This window comes from Pseudorasbora parva, chromosome 3 (assembly GCF_024679245.1).
Source record: "Pseudorasbora parva isolate DD20220531a chromosome 3, ASM2467924v1, whole genome shotgun sequence".
NCBI lineage: Eukaryota > Metazoa > Chordata > Actinopteri > Cypriniformes > Gobionidae > Pseudorasbora > Pseudorasbora parva.
In genome coordinates, this window is record NC_090174.1 from 43,798,158 (window position 1) to 43,823,588 (window position 25,431).

The following is a 25,431-nucleotide window of genomic DNA, read 5'->3' on the forward strand; positions in this document are numbered from 1 at the left end:
TTGGATTCAGTGTTTTTAGTTATTGCCTTTATACAATGTGATGTAATGACCTGCAATGTAGCATTGTTGTCTCACTAAACCACTTCTTCCTGGAAAAAATGGCTTGTTACTGGAAAGCTATTATACTGTACACTAGCTGAGTTATATTAACACTAATGAAAAATGTAGCACTGTTAAAAATATAACTGCTGACAAACCTGCTTTTGTTAGCTCCCAATTAAAGTTAAAGCAAAAAACCACTGGATTGCGCCTCTCATGCCTTCTGTTTCAGACATCGTTTTTAATGTAAAAAAAGTCAGGCTGTTTATTTACATGAATTTTTGAATGATGAAAATATTTAGCTTTCACATAAAACATGCCAGCATGCTATGCATCTTGTATATGACACACTTTAATTTCCAGTAAAAAATAAAATAATAATAATTCTTAGGTTTTCTCTTTTTTTTCCTCATGAATTTTAGATTTTTTCCATTTACAGTCTCTGGACAATGTGCATTTATCTAGCAATGTGCAATATCTTCCTTTTGTGTTCAGCAAAACAAAGAAATTCATACAGGTTTGAAACAGCTTGAGTAAATGATGACAGAATTTCCATTTTTGGGTGGACTATGCCTTTATGTCAAGAAATTGTTGAATCGTTCCAGTAGTTATTATGAGGTTGATTGTCAGTCAGTTTGATCAGGTTTGCTGTAGATTACTAGCCTGACAAGCCAGACGGTTGTCTTTCAAACTCCCTCTGCACGCGATAGGATAGGGCTACACCAACCAGAGCAATGAAGGTGAAACAGAGCTAGTTGACAGATTAAACATTCGCCGTACCCGCTCGGCAAAACTCCGAACACATCTTCCCTTTTTAAGAATGACTTCAGTGCCGTTCTTTGTTCTTTTCTCAGAGAAAAGCAAACTCCAAGTCTTCCAGAATCGCAGTCAAAGCTGATTTGAAAGACCGCCGCCCTTCGCCAGTTTCTGTGTTTACTAGAGGCACGCAAACGCAACTCGGCCGTCGTCATCATGGCCCCCCCCGATGGCACCGACTCTATACACGATGTGGTTGGCCCGTCCAGAGTGAGGGGAATACAGCTCAGAAGTGTATTGAGAGTTCCTAGACGACATTTGCGGACAGATTAAATTTGCTGCCGCTAGGGTGCGTCTAGATTTCTAGGCTAGTAGATTACAGCAGCCGTCTCATCAGGCTCCAGGCCTTGAGCTCTGGTATGCATTCCATGTCTATTCATCTTCTCTCGGCCGTGCATAATTCATGACACAATTGACATGCTGTCCTTTGCCCCTTATCATTTTCTCCCTGAAAGGAAGTGGCACAGTCAAGTTCTGTTTTTCCCTTTGCCCTTTCTCAGTCTTACACCTGTTTTAGTACAAAAGACTGAATGCCCACTGGACTTTAACAAATGGCTGCCTCATTTTTTATTCTCCTTTTCAGTGTCTCATGCTGTCTCTGCCCATTTTCCTTCACACTGTGTTGAACTATACTATACACAGTGTGTGTGTAAAAATATATCAGGAGTATACTAGTCAAATACAGCAGGTGTGATTACACCATAACTCATCTTTCAATTTATGAAAGAAAAATAAATGCACACATGCAGTATTTACATTGGACATCTAGAGGGTAATTGTTCCAGCTTATGAAGTATTTTGTTTTGGTTTCGGACATGTTGTTTCTTGTGGGTAGAATTTGGTTTGTTTTTATCAGTTATGTCAGTGCATCAGTTCCTTTTTTCCAGTTCCCAGAATCATGGATAACCTTAAATCACCATGAAATGTTTCAACCTATGTATTTCATGGTGATTTAAAAAAAAGTAATAATAATTATATATACCAATTTACATTTATATAAAAAATTTTTTTTTTTAAAGCCATTACAACTGGTATACATCTTGTTTTGTGCCAAATTTAATAAAAGAGATTCTGGGCCATATCACTAAATTGCGATATTAAATATATTTGTCGATTATTTAAATTCTACAACGGAATTTAGTTATCACAACATTGTAATATACTATACGGTATGAAAACTGCCTATTTATTGTAAGATTTGCTGTCAAGTGTATTTGCGGTTTAATCTAGTTTTGATTAGCACACAATTTCTGGAGGGTGGGATTTGTTGTGATTTTATTAGTTATGTCTCGTTCTTGGTGTTCTTTTAGAAATAGCATGCTAAATATTACTGGGTTTATTGTCATTTTAGCATAACTAGGTTTACGTATGTAGAAACTTTGTTTGCAGGTCCCTACAAAAAAAGTTGTCCAGGAAATACATCTTGCGGTTTTCGGTTATTTTCATAACGTGTACTATCTTGCTTTGTGGCCATGGTGAAAGACGGGATGCTGTTGTAAAGCTAGTCAACAAATATAAAAAGAACTGCCCACCACTGACATGTACTTAACCCCCTCTCTCTCTGTCTCTCTCTCTCTCTCTCTCTCTCTCTCTCTCTCTCTCTCTCTCTCTCTCTCTCTCTCTCTCTCTCTCTCTCTCTCTCTCTCTCTCTCTCTCTCTCTCCACTCATTTTGACTCCCACTTTATTTCATTCTCATGCACAATGATCCCACAGAGGGAAGAATACATACAATGTTAAACACATGCATGTAAATGTCTTGTCTCTTTCCACCCTTTTTCTGACTATGCTTTCAGAAGCTTTTTATAGATAATGGGTTCATCTGTAATGTCTCTCTCAGTCATTACACTGAGATGAATTAGCAACTGGAAGAACACAGAGGTTAATTAACCTTTAAATTAGACGAGCCATTTTCTGTAATGCTGCCATTTGTTTAACTGGCCTCTAAACACTGGCCAGTGCATTTTCACATACAGTATACAGTATTCAAATTCGGTTTTGTTTTCAACATATTTTATTTATTTTTTATTGCCACTTTTTTGAGCAAATATATCTGTAGGCTTTACAGCTTTGTTAGATTAATCGATTCAAAGAGGGTCTGTCAAAATTAGCCATCGCAAATTTTCCCCAGAAACGGCTAAGTAAAAGCTCTTCAAGCTCAATAAACACAGGGGAAGCACAGGCTTGCCTTTGTGAGCAACAGAAACCGGATCTCTGAATAGAGCCTAACGTCATAGTAGATGAAGAGCAGAATCTTTTGAGAGTGATACCTTAAGCACTGCTGTGTGAGAGGTGAGCAGGATCACAGGGTCAGGAGGATCGACCTTGAGAAAAAAAACACTCAGTACATCACTCCTTTTATCTAAGCGTTTATCAGAGTTCCCTTGATCACGGATAACATTAATATTAGGAATGCATTAGTATTACAATTCTGGGCTATACCGATATGGCTTGAAACAAAGCTTTGATTAATCCTGAGTGAACTGGCTTCTTCAACAAGAAAATTTTAGGGAAGGATTTGATTTTGACCATAAGGATATTAAATGACAAGTAGTCCTGACCTCCTTGTTGCTGCAAGAGGGAAGGAAAGTTTAATTTAGTTTTAGTTTAATTAAAGAGGGCACATTAATTAAATTAATTCTGTAGCCCCGCCCACCGACTACTACCTGACATGACAGGCCTACACAGAGCTAAACCGGATCCAACTTCTAAGCAATCAACAGCATAAGCTGCATTCAGGTTCTAATATTTATTTGCGTTTGTTGCATTATTTCACCAGATTCAATTACGGAAGTTTTGATCATGCGGTCTGAAACTTGGGTGGATGAGAGATAAACCATTGTGTTTGATAAACATGTTTTGCGAGCCCTGTGGGCAATTTATTCTGGTTGCTGTTTTCCCACATGATTTCAAAACAATCCCTCACGGTAAATGTTAAAACTGCGCTAATATCATGAGTTCACCTCAGACAACAATATAAAAAATTTTTTAAAAGCCAGTTCATGACACTAAATGTATTTTTATAAATGTATATTGTGTGAAAGGTGTAGGACCATAAAATGTTCGTTCAATCTTTGCATTCAGTCCAAATGAAATGATAGCGTGTGTTTTCTGTCAGTCAGCATGTTTGCTTACCGCTGCGCAGCCTGTTCACGCAGACATAATGTGATCATTTGTCATCAGCGTTCACGTACCCCTTGCAGACAGAGCAAGAACATCAGGCAAGCAGCAACAACCTAACTTTCCTTCTGTACCGACAACAATTTTAACTAATGTTAAAAAATATAATTTGTGATTTAATAATATATTAATAAATGTTAGAAATGAACAAAGATTAATAAATGCTAAAAAAGTACAGTTTATTATTACTTAATGTTAACTATATAATGTTGTAGTCAGAATTTTTGGCACCCCTGGTATAATAATTTGATCAAAGATGGCTGTAAAAATAAATCCTTTTGATCTGCCATTCAAAAAAATTGCGAAAACCTTTTAACATTTCATTAAAGTAAAAGAATGGAAAATTACATGTTTTTTCTTCAAAACACGGTGTCCACAATTATTGGGATTCCTATTAATATACATTTTTTTTAGCACACCATGGGTGACTAGGAACATGAAACTCTCTATCTTGTTTCACAGGAGTATAAATATGAGGAAACACAAAATCCAAATTCCAAGAACCAAGGTTGCAAAAATTTTTTTTTGGAGAAAAGCATTTATTTCATAATGTGATTTACCCCCACCCACACACACAGACGCACACTTTCAATAATTTTTCCTCAATGAAAATGTTATTTTTAATTTATTGTTTAAATAGATCAAAAGGATAAACGATGCAGATTTAATTTTACAGCCATATTTGATAATATTTACCAGGGGCGCCAATAATTCTGACCACAACTGTAGTTAACTAATGAAACCTTGTTGTAAAGCGTTACAAAATCTAATATCTGGAAACAACTTATGGTACTGATATCTCATGCATCCCTAGAATTAATCTTTTTTTTTTTTATTGTTTCAGTTATGCTGTAATATATTTTTCATTAGCTTGTTATTGTTCTTCTTTAATGCTTATGATATTTTAATGTGAATACTAGGTAGGGTGGTAAGTTCAGTCTACCCTTTCAGGTTAAAAGCCTTCAAACCTCAGGACGTTTTAGGAGAGATTTATTGGAGACATTTGTATATTAAGCCTAATCTTTTAAAACTATTAATTCTAAGGATTTGTAGCTGACGTACAAATGGAAATCTACTCGATCCCACACACATGTTTTTAATCTTTACCCAGTAATCACAAACAAATAGAAAATCATTTGTGAAAAGGTTTGGTAACTCTGGTGGTGGGTGTGTCAGAAACAGTTTTGCAAAGGAGCTGGTGGTACAAACTGTATTGTTTTGGTTAAAAATGCAAGATACACTTACTTAAACTGTTTAAACTTTAGAGCTTTTAGCACATAGTGTACTTTTGTTAATCACTTCGGAATGTAAATTATGTAATGTTGTATTTATGTTGATCAAACCCACTAATGTTTCCGCTTTCTTTCATTTTCAGATAAACTTTAATGATATGTGCGCATACCCTGAAATATTATATCTAGTTGAGTTATTTAAATGAAAAACATAGCATTGCATGTTGTATCTATTGAGATCCCTCGTCTTTTGTTGCTGTCTGAGTGGAATTGTTTCTGTTTGGAATGGAAATACAGCAATGTCCCAGTGAGTCTCAGGAGAAATATGTCTATAGCCTGGAGCTGTTGCGTATTAACAGAGGGGGAGATGGGTAATCAATCCAGTGTGAATGACCACAGATCCATTCCTCAAACCCTGGCTGCCTAGAGCACAAGTGTAGAGTCGAGGAACAAGGAACTGCATTACACCTTTAAGATGAAGAACATCCAACACACTTGCCATTAATTATTTTTACTCATTTTATTTCAGTTCAGATGAATGTGTATCAGGCACAATTTTTATCAGGCACAATTTGTCTTAAAGCACCATTAAAATAGTTTGATGATGCCTAATGTCGTGTGCAAGCATAAAACAGAATATAAAATATAGATATAAAAACAGGCTTCTAAAGTCTAAATTCTAATTGGATGAGCTATAGAATAGCTATAAATGTTGCTACAGTGTTTGATCGTACTATATTATTTATTACTAATTATTTAAATACGCTGTTCGAGTTAATAAAACATACTTGTGGTAAAATCACTGAAATCTACAGACTTTCGTATCATGCACAAGATAATAATTACAAAAGAGAGATACGATTTTCATCGTTCACACAAACGCAAACCACACTCAGTGTCTCGATCCCAGGCGACTATGGGGCCTGTTTGCGTTCGTTGTTTAGAATGTAATTATGAATGCTAAATGATGTTTTGTGTATGTGAGTTTTATCTGATTATGCAGGCTCCGTTCATATGAGCTGTCTGGGGAGAGACAGGCAGAGAAAAGAGAAGATTTTTTTCGGAGGTGTATATGGACGTTTATATGAGACGTTTTTCAGTTCTCGCACAGTAAAAGCAATTCCATTATCTTAAATTTACTTGACAGAAAACCTCATATCTCTCAGCATGCATTGTTATTGGAGGATAAGTGTTTTAGCTTGCGTTATTTGCCTGTCGGTTGGTGATGGATGCTGTGCTCGGTGGACAGCGGCACAAAGATGTAATTCAATCATTGGATGAATGGAAAGTGTGTTTTAGCAGATAAAGTATAAAGAGTGGACAGCTGAAAGACACTGACTAGACTATTTTAGTGCATAATTGTGTCTGGGTGTTTATTTTTGGCTAGAAGTGTGGGTGGGTGGGCATAGTTATATGCCTACTTTGCGCGCACACACACACACACACACACACACAGATATACAGGTGCCTCTTGTTGTGAAGAGGAATATGCCAGACCCAACAATGCAGAAGAGCTGAAGGCCACTATCAGACCAACCTGGGCTCTCATAACACCTGAGCCGTGCCACAGACTGATCGACTCCATGCCACGCCACATTGCTGCAGTAATTCAGGCAAAAGGAGCCCCAACTAAGTATTGAGTGCTGTACATGCTCATATTTTTCATGTTCATACTTTTCAGTTGGCCAAGATTTCTAAAAATCCTTTCTTTGTATTGGTCTTAATGGGTTAAGTGCTATCTGGTAACCGTTGTTGGTATTTCAAATCACCAAAACAAACAGGCCCCTACACCCAAAAGGGTCTCGGCCCTATTTTGATAGCGCCGCCCCACACATACGTAAACCCAGAGGCATCAACGGCTATGGCAGAACCTTTGTCTATCTAATCCAGGTCGAATATTCAATGAAAAAGTCATCCCTTCTATCACAAAAACACAAACCGTTCTTGTGAAAAACTCGATAGTACATGAGCAAGACAGTCCAACTAACAAACATATTACAATTATGACAAGATTAGAGTTACAGCAATCACAAAAACACACACAAACCGTTCTCATGAACAACTCGATAGTACACAAGCACACAGTCCAGCTAACGACATATTACAATTATGACAAGATTAGAGATAGCGATCACAAAATCACAAACTGTTCTCATGAACAACTCGATAGAACACGAGCCGACAGTCCAGCTAACGACATATCACAATTATGACAAGATTAGAGATAGCGATCACAAAAACACAAACTGTTCTCATGAACAACTCTATAGAACATAAGCACGACAGTCCAGCTAACGACATATTACATTTATGACTTGGTAAGGGTTATATAGATCATGAAAAGAGTAAACAAACATATATTAGGAGTACAGTATCTTACTTTGTCGGAGACATTGTGTGAGCTGATGCTTGAAGCACACAGTGAGGAGATTTAGATGCTCATACGGTGTGGAAATGAACGGGTCTTTATCATCGCTGAAGTGAGCTACAATATGATCGCAAATGGACAAACAAGTGAACATGACACACGAGCATAGTCAAGCAGCATATATTAGGCTAGTTCTCGGCTAATGTCCGTCATGTGTGACTCATGTGTTTTGAATAATGACGTGCACAGAGCGAGAGCGAGTGCTCTTCTCACCATCAATAGTAGACACGCCCCTTACCTGCTGATTGGCTAAAAGTTTGTTATTCCACTCGGCCCGTGTCCTTTTTCTAAAACTGTTTTGAAATAACACTTATCCCACCTTTAAGTAATATTCTAATTTGCTGAGATACTGAATTTGGGATTTTCCTTAATTGTGAGTTATAATCATCAAAATTTAAAGAAATAAACATTAGAAATAGTCTTATATTCAAGTAGGGCTGAAATGATTCCTCGAGTAACTAGAGTTGCTCAAATAAAAAAAATCCTTGGGGCAAAAGCATCTGCCTCGCTTCGTTTAGTCCATTTAACTATAGGTTAAACGGATGTTGCAGAAATATTTTTTTTTTGTGTGTGTAAGGACTATGAGCGGATTGCGGGTATATCTGCGGTTAAGGTGGGTAAACATCCTAAAAATAGCAGGTGGATGAGAGAAATCATTAATGTGTTGATTTTAATAAAGACGTGGAACTCTCATTTCACGGGTCATATAATTGTACAGGCACTTTTACAAGCTGATTGTATGGAAATGTGTGTTGGCAGTGCCTGTACCCAACCACTCTATATAATGATAAAAATCCATCCAGCGTTATTTTTTTATTTTTTTATTTTTTTATCTCCGTATCCACCTTTTTCCGGGGGGCGCTACTGTAAAAAAGAACGTGGGTACAACTTCCGGTGAGACAGCGGAAGTAGTATGCCAATGGTATTTTGTGTGCTAGTTAGTGACGAGGCTACGTTTTTATTTAATTATTCGGATCATTGTTTTAATATGTAAAGTCGCAAACCTTTAAGAGAGATGTCGTTGCGGGGCTCAGGGACAACATGTGCTGTTCGCGGGTGTACAAATAACCAGACTAAACTAATTCAGTGGCGTAAACGTGAGTGTTTTGAACATAACTAAGTCAGAGTGTTCCTGCCAACGATGGTACAGTTTCCATCGTCTCCCAATAGACGACGAACCAAAAAGAATATGGTTGAAGAACTTAAACTTAAAAAAAACATCCAAACATCTGTTTGTGTGATCGTTTCACTTCGTTGACAAGAAGCCAACACAGGATAACCCGTACCCAGCGCTTTTTCTGGGTTACGAGAAGCCACCGGAGAAGAGACGCCGACCCAGGGCTAGACATGCTAAATTTATTTAATTAAATGTTCTGGATACCACTGCTAACTGAATGTGCAAGTAAAAAATGTTTTGATAATTACTGTCTTTGTGTATTTATTTCTTCAGAATATCCGTGGACTAAAACTGATTGTATAGTGTAAACCAGGGCTATTCACATCTTAGGCTTTCATTGTGTTGTTGGCAAGGCTTCAAATTTTAAATTTGTACTTTTTTTTTTACCAGATTGTGCCACAAGGGTTAAGTGAAAGTTCCTGTGAAGCAACATATGCAGAACATGAATGAATGACACACACTAAACATTTCAATTTAGTATTTATTAGTTAATTAATAATATCGCAATACAATAAACAAACACAGTGCACTTAATTGTCCTTACTTTACCGACCTTCCACAAAAGTGCTGATGCATGACTACAAGAGCGTCCTGGCCCTGCAATACATGAACAACCCGCTGTCTGTACTTCACCTGTCACCGATGCTAGCACCCAACCCTTATGATGGGATACGTGAAGGCTCTGGCTCGGCTCAACGTCCGCTTTTAGATAAACTAGGTTGTTTCCAACATCCTTAAATAACACCCGACCGACTTTATCACTATGCAAATACTGATACGCCTCTGAGCTTTTCAAATTGCTCATTGCCTTACCATCACAGGCTACTGAATCAAGAAAATAGCTAAAAATACCATCGTACGTGATACGAGGCCACTTTTTTACGTCATCTTCCCAACCAACTACAGCGGAGGGTAAAGGTACTGTTGTTTCACCATTTTTAAGTTCGTTGAGGTTGTGTTCCCACATAGTTAGCACGTTTAGATAGCTTGAATGACTGTCAATTGTTAAATGTCAATGTCGTCCCGCTTGTTTATTTCGAACCGGAAGACGCGCCCAGGGGCGTGGGACTGGGGGGATAAAGGGTACTGAGTAACCAGGGCCCAAGGTAGGGAAGTCCATTTTCTATACATACACATACATGGTACGGGGGCCCAGCAAGATGGTTTGTACCCAGGGCCCAAAATTTGGTGCTACGCCCCTGGACGCGCCCACTTTTGACGCAAGTGTTCATGGGGCGTAGGAAACTTGTGGATATGTCTCAATTCAAGCTGTTCGACTGTTCGATCGATGGTTTAGAACGGTGTCTGTTGAAACATTCCTGTGGTGACCTAGTGCTTTGGCCCTGACAGCTGTACCAGAGCGACAGAGAAAGAGAGTCGCGACAACGGAAATTCAAAACGCTTGATAGTCACGTGATTCATGTAGACCTCAAATAGTTCCAGGGAGTGCTTTGGCGGGCAATTCAAATTGTTAGTCACAGTGACAGAACTGCGATTTTTGGTAATTAATAGTCAATAAATGCATTGATTTTCAATATTTTTATTACACATCGACATGTTATATTTAACTAATATGTAACTTTCCATACCTTGCAAAAAAAATTAAATAAAGTAGAATAATTTTCTCTAATTCCATAACGATGGATGAAACGGAATTAAGATGTGCTGATCATTTAAAATCTTACTGAATAAACGCCTTACCTTTTAAAAGTGCATCACAAACGCTCTGTTCTGCTGTAACTCTATGGCGCGGCTGCTACTTCCGGGAACTATTGAGAGTCTCCACGAGCCGCCATTGCTGTAAAAAAAAAAAACGTTCCATTGGAGTCTATGGAGTTGTCGCGACTCTCTCTCTCGATGGCTCTGAGTTGTACCAAACATTGCATAGATAAAGTTACGCATCACTAAAAAGCCTACATTTACAGAAAAAAAGTTTTTCATGACCATTAGCAGTAATATCAATCTGTCAATGAATTAACGTATAGATCAGTAAACGCATAGCATTCGTATCTCACTAGGCTAACGTTACCCTGCCAGTACAAAGATAAATCAAGTCATCTTTTTCCAGGTCCAAATTGATACGATGTGTCCTCAGAGACTCCTGTTGCCATTCTTTCCCCTCAACTGTTGTCAAGGGCAACATTCCGTGTGTTTGTCAAACCGTCCCTCAGAAAAGAGGTGCGGGGTGAGCAAAGCTCATTAGCATTTAAAGTCGTATGCACTGAAATGGCTTGCAGAAAACAGCAGTTTTTGAGCAGGTAAAATTAGTGTTTTCTTACAATACTAAGGAGACTTTTTAATTAAAGTATATTAAAAACTTTAATTTAGACACTAAAGAATCATATTAACTTCTATAAAAATGGCATTAAATGACCCCATTAACTTTTGTTTTCAGCTCATGTCGAGATCAAAGACCGCAATGCGAGAGAGTGGCATCAGCACTGGTAATATCACTTAGTGAGTTGTATGTTGAGCTTCAAGATGCGACGCTGAACATTTAAGCCTTATTTGCGGCAATTCGCACGTCAGCTGAGGAGATACGAGCAACTCCAAACACATGAACGCGATGGAGTTTGCAGCTTTGCACATGGATCACCGTCATTGTGATGTGTGTGAAATCTTTAATGAGACTTTATATAAACTTTAAACTTTTCATATAAACCATTAAATACACCATTAAAATGTTTTCAACGCTAGGCGCATAAATGTGTGTGAAGCGCGTGTGATGCACAGCGCTCGTGCTAACAGAGCTGTGTGCTTTCACTGATTTGTGTAGTTTAAATATCATACTTAAATCATATTTATACTAACTTAATAAGACAAGCTGTGTTAAAATGATGAATGATTAGCTCAAAATGTACATCTGTATGTGCGATGTAGGACTACTTGGTCAAACACATCTCTCTCATTTGCTTACGTTTCAGCGGTTACACCTCCGTGGGATGTATAGGTTGTCAACCCTGGTTTAGGTTAAGTAATTTCGCCAAATAAGTTTTTTTTTTTTTTAAAGCAGCCTACTTTAGTGTAGCTAATTTGTGACGATAACATCGTGCTTACACTGAGGATTTTAATTTGTGACAATCGGGTGCGGGTGCAGGTGCAGGTGGATGGTTTGTTTTAAACTGCGGTTCAGTGACTTTAGTGCTAAACCGCGCATCTCTAGCCCATCTCTACTCTTGTTCTTATTGTAAGTAAGTGTCCTTCCTGTCCAATATTTTTTGCTTCTTACAAAAGCCACAAAGCCTTCAGAAGACAGAAAAAGTGTATGTCATGACTGAGCTGAAGCTGAAACATGAAAGTTAAGTTGCACAACATTTAGGCATTATTGTTATTTAAATTACTATTATTTTGGTTTATTGGTTTAGTTTTAGATTGGTTTAGTTTTAGACCTTTTTAAAGTAATTTGAAATAGTATAATATAATATGGCATTTAAAATTTAGTTTCACAGTTATTAATGTATGCAATTTCAGCAATAAAAGTACATTTTTCAAAAAAGAAAACAAATAAGATGTTAATTTTAAGATTTAGAAAAGTAATTATCATCAGATTAATCGAATAAATCGATCAATTAAGTGCTAGATTCATCGAATACAAAAATAATCGATAGCTGCAGCCCTAGTGAAGTTATTCAAGTTTCACTTTTTTAATTGAAATTACTGAAATAAATCAACTTTTTGATGATATTCTAATTATATGACCAGCACCTACATACTTGTTCTAAATATTAACTGAACACTAAATATTAGCACTCTAAGTATCTTCTCATTAAATGTTCTCAATGCCTGTAGGGACCCTCATTATGCTACCGTGATAGTGTGAGGCTATTTTCAGCCTTGTTAGTGGTATTAACTAGGGATTTAATTTGTCTTATTCTATGCCCCATATGCTAGCGTCATAAGCTTTTCTGTTTTAAGAGATAAAACAATTTACATTCGATTTTCATGAAAACTCATCCCAGAGAACGATCTACTCGGTAACCATGTGTTAATTACCCTAGGTTAATTTTTCACCGGAATTGTTCTTTAACCTCCGTGTTTCATGTATGGTCTGTGTTTGTTGTGTTTTGGCCCTGTACTTCCTGGTTTCAGCTGTCACATGTTCCTTTGTTCTCAGTTTCCCGCCGCTTGTCTGTTCCCTTGGTTACCGTCATCAGTTTAGTTTGTTTCAGCTGTGTTTAGTTTGTCATCATCTGTGTCACCTGTCCCCCTCATTTAGTCTTTCATCCGTGTGTGTATTTAAGATCCTCTTGTTCACTCCGACTTTGTCCGTATCTTACATTATATTCGCAGTGTTTGGTGTTCTGTTTAAAGTTGTAATAAAGCCTGTCTGTTTGAAAGTCCTGGATCTCCTCATCTTTGCTGCACCACACACTGTAACACACTGTGTGGATTACTTTTAGAATGGATGGATGTACTTTTTTGTGCTGCCATTTACAAAGCTTGGAAGGGCAGGACATTTTTTTATATAACTCCATTGTGAGTTGAGATTCAACTTAAATGTTTGTCTTTGCCTCTTCTGTAAGTCACTGGACTTTCCAACAAAAAGAAACAGAGTCTCTTTGGCTGATGTGCACCCCTCCGTGCTTGGCTCCGAGGGTCTCTTAAGTGAAGCTTTGTGTGTCATGTCAGATGCGGCTTTGTGTATTGTGAGAGATTCATGTAAAAGGAGCTTCTTGTTTGTTGTGACCTTCAGAAATGGCAGAGATGCATGGGGAGAACGTCTAACAGCGAGAGAAAAACCTCTTCACCTTCTCTTGTCACTTGTCAACAAAGACAGGATATGGAATGAGTGTTGTTGTGGTGACGCTGTGCTGCAGTGAAAGACACATTGTGGTGAGAGACAGAATGCCTTTAGATACTGATCTCAGATCAGCCTCTCTCAGTCAAGTACAGACGGCAGCCTTACACATTTCTAGAGGAAGTAATAATAAACAGCTGATCTTAGTTCAGCTATAAATAGCATCCTTGGCTATATCCCTGTGAGTTTCTAATCACACTTTAACCAACAGCTTATTTCTTAGTAACTTCAGTTCAGATTTGTCCAAAAATGAGCCTCCGAGAGAGAGAGAGAGAGAGAGAGAGAGAGAGAGAGAGAATAATGCAGGGGGAAATGTTAAGAGATGCAGGTTTTCTGCTGTATTTTGCACACGCACATTTTAAACAATGTGCCTGAAAGCATTTGACATCTCCTACCAACCACCTGCTGTGGAAAGTGTGTGTGCGCAATATCATTCATTTCTCCTCCACCTCATTTAATAATCTTTGGAACGGGCTGTTTGGAAGCACTAGCAGGTGTTTTAGCCAGCCCACCAGCAAATATTGCATTTTAAGCAAACTCTTCAATTGGCCAATCTGTATTTACTGGATCAATCCCTGACTCTGGACTGGACTCAGTTGGCAAGGCTTAACAATGAGATTTTTTTTTCCTGAAAATATAATTCATTCCTATTCACTCCAGCCTTCAGTGTCTCTCAATCTTTCACAAAAGTATTCTTGTTCTGATATTAGAATTTGGTGTAACATCAAGTAGCATCTCTTCAATTGTTCTGCTAAGGGGTCATTAACTGAATTGTTTTATAAAGTTTCCTGAGGTTCACTTATACTGTTAATATGACTTGTACATCACAAATAGTCATAATTTAGAAATAAATGGCATTTCCCTACCCTAATTTTAGCTCTCTGATTTGAATGCTCTGTTTGAAGCAGTGTGTCTGCTGTGTCTTCAGTGTAAACACCCACTGCTACATCTTTGCATATGAAATAGCTAAGTATTACATGTGGAACGCTCTCGAAAACTTTCAGCATGTTTTTTTTACAATTTCAGCTCTCAAGGTTAACTAATTGTGAAAAATGTTGATTATAGCATTATATTTAATTCTATCACATTATATTTTGTGTTGATTACATAAATGAAGTTATCTTGTCGTTGAACGCTTTTATAACTTAATCACAGTTTAAATAACAGATTATTTTCACCGTACTAAGAGAAACAATGATGGGAAGTTGACCGTTCAGTTACTGGTTTGATGTACTGACACAGACAAAGAACATCTGACTGTACACGAATCATTTACAGATCAGAAATCACTGTTCACAGATCAGGCATTAGAATTAGAATTACTCTTATGTTGTTTTCATTACTGGCCCCTGAAATTGAGCAGACCTTCTTTATTGATGAGGCCTAGTGGAAATGTAACATACGGAAGCTTATTGCATTCAATTGAGAAAGAAAAAAATCTACTCTGTTTTTCTGAATTAATGACTTAATTATCTCAGAATTACGAGAGAATTTTTTCTTAAAAATATTTTGTTCTGTTTTTCTGAATTAATTACTTAATTATCTCAGAATTATGAGAATTTTTTCTTGAAAAAAAAAAAAAAGTTTGTTTTTCTGAATTAATGAGATGCCTCAAAATCCTGCCAAGAGCTCTATTTTAGCTGGTTTGCATGAAAATAAACATGTCCTTTCAAGTTGAATCCAGTTTTATTTTACTTTGCGTTTAAAACATTGCTGCTGTCTTTATGTAATATAAATGGTATTGTTTTTAGTGCGTCAAACTTGTGCAGACACCTCAAGAATTTGCCTGTTTCTCCATATCTGATATGGTATGCTTTGCTTTGCGAGCCCGATCTCATGAAAATGCGTATAAATAGTACAAGTGTGCAATCTTGTGGAATGTATACGCCAAAATGAGTTTTGGTGTGCATATGGTACACAGTTTTTCATGTACTTATGATACGCACTTTATGGCGTACGAACTGTAAATTTGAAAGGCGGGACATGTTTACTTCCATGCAATCCAGCTAAAATAGAGCTCTTGGCAGGATTTTGAGGGATCTCATTAATTCAGAAAAACAGAACAATTTTTTTTTTTCAAGAAAAAATGATCTCATAATTCTGAGATAATTAAGTCATTTATTCAGAAATACAGAACAAAATATTTTTTTTCAAGAAAAAATGATCTCGTAATTCTGAGATAATTAAGTCAATTTATTCAGAAAAACAGAGCAAAAAAATGTATTCATTAAAAATTATCTCATAATTCTGAGATAATTAAGTCAATTTATTCAGAAAAACAGAGCAAAAAAATGTATTCATTAAAACTTCTCATAATTCTGAGATAATTGAGTCAATAATTCAGAAAAACAGAGTAGATTTTTTTTTCCTTAAGTGAATGCAATAAGCTTCCGTAGTAACACTTGCGATGTTCAACCAAAGAAAATGCAACCAATCATGCAATATAAATGTACATAACTTCCAGCCATTGCAGCCCTTGTGGCTTTCATAACCTGTTTCTCTTTGTTTATCTCTGCAGTGGGTTCTTGCGTTTGAGATTTTCATCCCTCTGGTGCTTTTCTTCATACTCCTGGGCTTGCGACAAAAGAAGCCGGCCATTCCTGTGAAAGAAGGTATGTTTCATGATGGCACAGAGAGAAGAACATGAGTAGGGGGTAAAGGAAGGAAGGAAACGTAAGGTGGCTCTTACCCCAAACCAGCTCATTCTTGCCCTCCAGTGGTCAGATCACTTCTGTTGTTACCTGGGGTTCTTATGAAGTTCACGTATCCATTGTAATAATACTCTGTAAGTGTGTCTGATTTAGTTACACTGGGTCGTTTTGCCGTTATCAGTAATTAAGGGGACAGTTCACTCCAAAAAATAAGAATTCTGTCGTTATTCACTCTCTCATGATGGTCCAAACCTGCATGTTTCTTTCTTCTGTTGAACACAAAAGGAAATACTTTGCAGAATGTTCTGGCTGTTATTTTCTATACAATAGAAGTGAAAGAAGCAGGGGTTAGTTCACCCCAAAATTAAATTGATGTCATTAATGACTCACCCTAATGTCGTTCCACACCCGTAAAACCTCCGTTCATCTTCAGAACGCAGTTTAAGATATTATATATTTAGTCCGAGAGCGTATCTAAGTGTATGCACACTATACTGTCCATGTCCAGAAAGGGAATAAAAACATCATCAAAGTAGTCCATATTTGACAATAAAGATTAAAACGGTCATGAATCAGCGGATTGATTCGTGATTCGGATTGCCGCCAATGTCACGTGATTTCAGCAGTTTGACATGCGATCCGAATCATTAATCAATCCGCTGATTCATGGCCGTTTTAATCTTTATTTGAGGTTTGAAAACACACACAGAAGAGAAGACAATGCTGAATAAAGTCATGGTTTTTGTTATTTTTGGACCAGAATGTATTTTCGATGCTTCAAGAGATTCTAACTAACTAACTGATGTCACATATGGACTACTTTGATGATGTTTTTATTCCCTTTCTGGACATGGACAGTATAGTGTGTATACAGTTAGATATGCTCTCAGACTAAATATAAAATATCTTAAACTGTGTTCCGAAGATGAACGAAGGTCTTGCGGGTGTGGAACAACATTAGGGTGAGTTATTAATGACATCAATTTCATTTTTGGGTGAACTAACCCTTTAAAGTTTTGCTCTCTGCCATAGCTCCTAAACCGCATTTACGTGCGTTCAGACTGCCGACAATTCAGCAATGATTGTTGAACTTCCATTGTGTGGAAAAGAGTAAACATTCTGCCTAACATTTCACTTTTGTGTTCAACTGAAGAGAAGAAATTCATACAGGTTTGGAATGACATGAAGGTGAGTACATGATCTTTCAGTTTTTGGGGGTGAACTATCCCTTTAAGTGTTGTTTGTGGTATATGATGATGTTTATTCATTTTTCTATGTGGTTGCATCATGCAACTTTGCCAATCTGTCATTGATTGCAAAGATTGTTTGGCTGTTAGACAGAGCTTTAGTCATGTATTTTTCGTTCACAGAACACCCTCATTTGTATGTCATCACAATGTCTGTTATTTTCAATGCTGAAATCACACCATGTTTTGTTTTATTTTTGCTTCTTTCTGTCATCTGTCCTCAATCTCTCTCTCTCTCTCTCTCTCTCTCTCTCTCTCTCTCTCTCTCTCTCTCTCTCTCTCTCTCTCTCTCTCTCTCTCTCTCTCTCTCTCTCTCTCTCTCTCTCTCTCTACACCTGTTTTTCATTCTTTCTTTCTCACCGTGCATGTTCACTGCATGCTGGACCAGTGTGTAAGTCAAAATGTTTTTTTTGTGTGCGCGTGTGGCTAAATCCCTAACTCTTTTGGGTTTGTGGGATCATTCCATTGTGTGTGCTCTAATTGTGAGTGTGTGCTTTTCCGTGGACTCTAATGTGTTTATTGTGCTGTTATTGTGTTTTTTGTCATGTCAACTGCATCAATCTAATGGTAAAAGGGCCCAAATAACTCCAGCAGTATGTGCACACTTGGAGCTTGCCTATATGTCAACACACATGCACACAATAATACAATTAAAACACTCACTGTGATATTACCAGGCGTGATGCATTAAGATGTGTGCGTTCACACCGAGTGAAAATGCTGTGATGCATCAAATCCCAGTCAAACAGAACAGTAAGGGTTATTTCTGTCTGTCTGTGCTTTGTAGCATTCACATTGTACAAGACTTTTCTATAACTTCCAGTTCGCTTCTCCAGACATCAATCGTTTTATGTTTTACCATGAGAGATTTGTCATGTGTTTCTCAACAGCCACTATCAATCTCTTTAAGGCTCGTCCATGTTTGATGTTAAATGTTCAGTGCTCACCAAAAGTTTTGAAATGGCCTGTTTCAAAGTGGAAAATATTGGCATACATTTCCATTTCTTGTTATAAATGGATTAAAGTAACTTAACTTGTAATGTTTTTCTTTTGCATTACATATAGCAATACGAAACAAATAATATTTTTCATGCATGTTAGACATGCCCTTTGTTTATTTATTTTGTTTATTATTAAATATTGAATAATATATATTTTATTAAATAAACCATTTATTCTTTAAGAAATTAATCATTTTTCTCAGCAAGGATCCATTAAATTGATCAAAAGTGACGTGCATAATGTTACAGATATTTTAAGTAAATTATTTTCTTTTGAACTTTTTATTCATCAAAGAATCCTGAAATGAACAAAATGGGTACAAAAATATCTAGCAGCACATCTGTTTGTTATCATTATATGGATAATAATAAAGAGATTTATGATTATAAGATTATATGACACTGAAGACTGGAGTTATGGCTGCAGAAATTCAGTTTTGCCAACACAGAAATCAGTTACCTACAATTCAAACATTTCATTATTTTTTAATAAAAATGTAGCCTTTGTGAGCACAAGAGACTTCTTTTAAAAACATTTTAAAATCTTACAGACAGTGTTGCCAAGTCCACTGGTTTCCCGTGGCCACTATTAAACTATGGCCACTGGTTGATTTTTCTTTTTCTTTTTTTCTTCACGGGTTGGTGGTTTCTCCAAATTGTTTGCTATTTTTGATTGGCCATCAGGCAAGTTTTTTTGCGCAGATCTGGCAACCCTTCCTGATAATTCCAAACTTTTGAACGGTAATGTGAGTTTTCAAAGATTGTTTTGTACATTTTTAATGCAAAGTAATCCCAAAATGGTAAAAATGTATGCTGATATTGTCCAGAGGCATTTTAAAGACTATCGTGCATTTTCAAACGTTTAAGGGGTGATTTTCATCCAGTGAGTATCCCATGTGAACGAGGCTCCCCTTCACTATGCTGCAGAAATTAAAAGTTAATAGGTACAGGAACTAGGATTAGCATAGCTTTATATCGATTGCCATTTTATTGCATCACGCCTGGTGTAAGAGGTTTAGGTCTTGGGCCTTCATATGTCTCTGAACACTAACATAATCCTCAATCCACTGTGAATGAAGGATCTGTTTTACAACAGCACGTTATTCAAACATCTTGTCTTGATGATGACACATCTGTGCTTTCCTCAACCAATGAGCTGTAATTCTAATTGTCAGACACACACTCTCTCGCACACACACACACACACACACACACACACACACACACACACACACACACACGCACACACTGAATTCATCTACTTACTGAGCCATCAGGTTATTTCCCCGAACTGATCTTTGCTCTTTTAATCCTCAGCTGTGTTTGCGGAGCGGGAGCAGATGTCAGATATAAAAGTTAGGGAACCGAGGCAATAAACGTGAGCATACAACCTGTCACTGGAACAGCAGAAATGTAACACACCTCAGTGTTAACGTCAATCGAGGGACTGTTTTGCAGAGTCGACAGGTGCTGATTGCAAGCATTGTTTAGCAAATACTGCTGCCTCTGGGTGAAAGCGGCGTAGTGTGTTGCGGCAAGACTTATTTATTTATTTATTTATTTTTCTTTTTTGAGCAGGCGAAGTTGGAACTCCAAGGGCCACACGCCGCAGTGACAAAACACTTAAGGGAGGAAAAAGAGTCAGCACTTGCCATTAAGTAACCTTCTAGATCACTTCGTCAGTGCCAGCTGCCTCATGTTTGCATTTCAGGCAAGGCTGCCAAAGTGAATAGGGGCGAAAGCTGAATCTGAATTGACTGATGCTCTAATGGAGGATCACATCTCTCAGAGCCATTCATTAATTAAGGCTTCATTAAATAATCTCAGCAATTATAGGCCTAATTTAGTCATTAGCAGTTCAATGCAGGGCAAAGTTGTTGTAAAGGATTGTTTTGATCAGAGAAAGGTATTAGTAGCCCATATTTCAGAAAGTGAATTGTGTCATTTAGAACAAATGTTACAGGCTTTTTGATCTTTGGACAGACCAGATTAAAAAACAATTTAAATCAAAGAAAAAAACTGTTATCCATTGTTGCCTGGACCACTGTCTAGTGCTTAGTGCACATGCTCCAATTACATGGGGCTCATATGGAAGACGCCGTATTGAATCTGGCCTGTTGTTGCCTTAAAGGGATAGTTCACCCAAAAATGAAAATTCTGTCATCATTTACTTACCCTCATGTTGTTCCAAACCTGTATAAGTTTCTTTGTTCTGCTGAACACAAAAGAAGAGATTTTTAAGAATATTTGTAACAAAGCAGATAGAGCAAACATTCACTACCATAGTATTTTTTTCTCTACTATGCAGTGAATGGTTGGTCTGCTTGGTTGCAAACATTTTTCCAAATATCTTCTTTTGTGTTCAGAAGAACAAATTAACTCAGAAGTTTGGAACAACATGATGGTAAGTAAAAGTTGGTAGAATTTTCATTTTTGGGTGAACTAACTATACTATAAAGTCACCTCAAAATAATTGTATTTATAAGACAGCACCGTCATGATGTTGTTTTAAGTCCTGACTGTCAATAACATGAAATTAAAGCATCTTAATGGATACAAATTGGAATTGATCATAGATAAACTGAAGTTATTAATGTTAACTGTTGATAAAGAAAAGCTACATACACTCATTAAAAAGTTTGTGCTCATTTTGGGCTTTTGAATATGCTGTTTATCAAAGAATTGTGGAAAAAAGATCAGATTCAACAAAAATATGTGAATACATTTTTTTATTAATAAAACAAAAACATCTGTGTTTTTGTTATAATAGGAAATGTTAAAAAGAAAGGAGCACCAAATCAGGTATTACAATAATTTCTGAGGGATCATGAGGACTGAAGTAATGGCTACTGAAAAATCAGCTTTCACAGGAGTAAATTGCATTTTAAAATATATCAAAGTATTAAGAAAGTTATTTTAAATTCTAAACTCTGTTGTTGATTAAATAAATACAGCCTTTGTGAACATGAGGAACATGAAAAACTTGCGAGCCCCAAACTTTTAAAAGTAATGTAGCTTGCTTAAAAATACTACTCATTTAGGTGACATGATTGCTTGACCAAACTACGTTTCCCATCATTCTCTGCGGTATCATGAGGATGATAAATAAATGACACACCAAATGTGCATCTTTTATTTTTATTCTAGATTTAGTCTAGAGCTAAAAAGCTTACTACCTCTTTTTAAAATAAAATGTAATGCAATGCATGCAGCCACTTATACAGAATTAGGATTTCTAAATTAGGATTTTCTCAGGGAGAACTTGAAGGCAGAAATGAGTCCTGATCCGTGACTGTCACTCCTGCAGTGTTTATGGCCTTTGAGCAACAAATATAATCATTTACCCATCCCTGAGATTTGACTATATCAAGAGTGTTCTGGAGCAGGTTGCCGTGAGGAAGTGAGTCATTTAAACACTGCTGTGTGTTCCTGTGTTCTATAAGACGCGACTGGCAGCATGTGGGTGTACAAGAGCTATGCAACACAGCGAGGCTGGTTTCTCTCTGCTTCAGTGACAGCTTGTCCAGTCAACCTCTGCGTGTGATGAATGAAATCATTTGAAGGTTACTTGGAGTTTATTGGAGCGATCTGACATCTGAAACCCTCTCTGACCCCGTGTTTGCTCTCTGATATGTGACGCCAGCTTCTTTTTCTCTCCCTGTCTTTTAATCTCTCCCCAAATCTTTGATCCATGGATCTCGGAAAATGCCATCGTCATTGTTTTTTCTGTTATCCCACATTCTACTATCCTGCTCATTTACTCACTGGCCATACATATTTATCTCCATCCATACACTGATCTGTTTTTATGTTCCTTTCCAATTCAACATCTGAACACAACTGCACCTTCGTCAAACCCATTTAAACCTCATTGCAATGCTGGATTCCACTCTTCTGTCACCTCCATCCTCTCCGTCCCTCCACCTTGGTGGTCTGTTTTTCCCCGGTTCTGTCCAGCCTTCTACAGCGCGGCCCCTCTCACCTCAGCGGGCATCATTCCCATCATGCAGTCTTTGTGTCCGGATGGTCAGCGGGATGAGTTTGGCTTCCTGCAGTATAAAAACTCCACGTGAGTCCACCTACGCCTTCCGATAAAACATGTTTTTTTATCTCTCTCGATGACTAAGATGGTCTCTAATGGATTCTGATCTTATTATATGGTGTGAATAGCAGTCACCATCACCACCTGTAGTAGTGATCATTTGAGTTGTTAGATTGTGTATTCAAATTTATCTTTGTGGTGGAGGTAACATGGTTTGTAGTGGATCTGGTTTTGTAATGTTTTCAATGTGAGTGTTCTAGCCTCGGTTGACCAGCTTTGCTGCAGTAGTTTTTCTATGCTATAGTCCACCAGCCAAACCAGCACCAAACTAGCATTAGTGCATCTGAAAGAACCTAGTATTGTTATTGTTCATTATAACTATTAAACAAATGTCTTTAACTGTAAACTAAATAAAGCTGAAATAAACTACAATATAAATAGAGGGTACATAACACACACAGTTTCTGACAATCTCATGTTAATCTTGAGTACCTATAGGGTAGTATTGCATCCTTCATATCTCTGAAGAATCTTTAGTTTTATCGTATTTAAAAAAAGCAAGAGCATGCTCTCACACACACACACACACACACACACAATACATAATGGCATTACCCCTGGATAACTTTCGATTCACTAAAGGTTTGTGTTGTTTACATTTATATGCACTTACGTGCTGATTGCTAACAAAATAACTCTTTGTTCTTGTTTTTTTTCCACACTCTTTTTTTTTTTCCTTCATATTTCTCAGTGTGACTCAGTTGTTGGAAAGGATCAGTGAAGTTGTGGAGCAGAATCACTTGTTTACGTCAGACAGGCCCAGTCTGGGAGAGGAGCTGGAGTCACTGCAGCAGCACCTTGAAAGTCTAAGCTCAGCACAAGGCCCTCTAGAGAGCCACTACAACACCAGCCATGGTCAGAAAATACACATAAAGACATGTATACACCTACCTTGGCAATCCACACACATGCAAATTAACTTTTTGCAAATGAGAAATTTCTGATGGATTTGAGCTTAAATCCCATTGTTATACATTTTTTTTTAATAAAAATGGAAAACAGCCATAGAGCACTACATTTTAGAGACGTACACCCAAATCTGCAGACATTTTTGAGTGTTATTGTGCTGATTTCTCACACACCAGTGTAGACGATACCATATTTAACAGTTAGACTTTGTGCTCCATTAACATTCATTCAGACGTCCAGGTCCTTCTCAAAAAATTAGCATATGTGATAAAAGTTCATTATTTTCCATAATGTAATGATAAAAATTAAACTTTCATATATTTAAGAATCATTGCACACCAAATGAAATATTTCAGGTCTTTTGTTTTAATACTGATGATTTTGGCATACAGCTCATGAAAACCCCAAAATTCCAATTCCAAAATCTCAAAAAAATTTAATCCGACCAATAAAAGTGTTTTTAATACAAAATAACAATTATGTTCAGTTATGCACTCAATACTTGGTCGGGATTCCTTTTGCAGAAATGACTGCTTCAATGCGGCGTGGCATGGAGGCGATCAGCCTGTGGCACTGCTGAGGTGTTATGGAGGCCCAGGATGCTTCGATAGCGGCCTTAAGCTCATCCAGAGTGTTGGGTCTTGCGTCTCTCAACTCTCTCTTCACAATATCCCACAGATTCTCTAAGGGGTTCAGGTCAGGAGAGTTGGCAGGCCAATTGATCACAGTAATACCATGGTCAGTAAACCATTTACCAGGGGGTTTGGCACTGTGAGTAGGAGCCAGGCGGTGCTGAAAAACGAAATCTTCATCTCCATAAAGCTTTTCAGCAGATGGAAGCATGAAGTGCTCCAAAATCTCCTGATAGCTAGCTGCATTGACCCTGCCCTTGATAAAACACAGTGGACCAACACCAGCAGCTGACATGGCACCCCAGACCATCACTGACTGTGGGTACTTGACACTGGACTTCAGGCATTTTGTCTTTTCCTTCTCCCCAGTCTTCCTCCAGACTGTGGCACCTCGATTTCTGAATGACATGCAAAATTTACTTTCATCCGAAAAAAGTACTTTGGACCACTGAGCAACTGTCCAGTGCTGCTTCTCTGTAACCCAAAAGTGGCTTGACCTGGGGAATGTGGCACCTGTAGCCCATTTCCTGCACACGCCTGTGCACGTTGGCTCTGGATGTTTCTACTCCAGACTCAGTCCACTGCTTCCACAGATCCCCCAAGGTCTGGAATCGGTCCTTCTCCACAATCTTCCTCAGGGTCCGGTCAGCTCAGGCTGGGAGTTTTTAAAAGCCTCAGGAATCTTTTGCAGGTGTTTAGAGTTAATTAGTTGATTCAGATGATTAGGTTAATAGCTCGTTTAGAGAACTTTTTCATGATATGCAAATTTTTTGAGATAGGAATTTTGGGTTTTCATGAGCTGTCTGCCAAAATCATCAGTATTAAAACAATACAGGTCCTTCTTTTTGAGAAGGACCTGTAGTTAAAATGCAGGAGACTGCAAATGAAGCTGATGCAGAAAAGCATAGCATAGCATAGCAAATAAACACATACAGGCCTACACACACACACACATTTTTATATATATATATATATATATATATATATATATATATATATATATATATATATATATATATATATATATATATATATATATATATATATATATATATATATATAATTATCAGTTACTTTTTGGGTTGGAATTTTTTTTTTTTTATGTTATTGAGCCTTCTATAAGAGTAAGAAGTCTCTTATACTCACCAAGGTTGGATTTATTTGATCAAAATTTCAGAAAAAAAAAAAAACATTTGAACATGAACATCATTTTTTGTAACA

The 25,431-nt window shown here is 37.3% G+C and overlaps 1 protein-coding gene across 2 annotated transcripts in view; it reads left to right on the plus strand.

The window, feature by feature from the left end:
• Positions 1-25,431, plus strand: part of abca2 (ATP-binding cassette, sub-family A (ABC1), member 2) — an 85,619-nt gene that overhangs the window by 21,722 nt on the left and 38,466 nt on the right. For both annotated transcript variants that reach the window (XM_067439033.1, XM_067439034.1), the window contains exons 2-4: positions 16,187-16,280; positions 22,525-22,636; positions 23,361-23,524. In XM_067439033.1, coding sequence (XP_067295134.1) covers positions 16,187-16,280; positions 22,525-22,636; positions 23,361-23,524 — 370 coding nt within the window. The remainder of the gene's footprint in view (positions 1-16,186; positions 16,281-22,524; positions 22,637-23,360; positions 23,525-25,431) is intronic.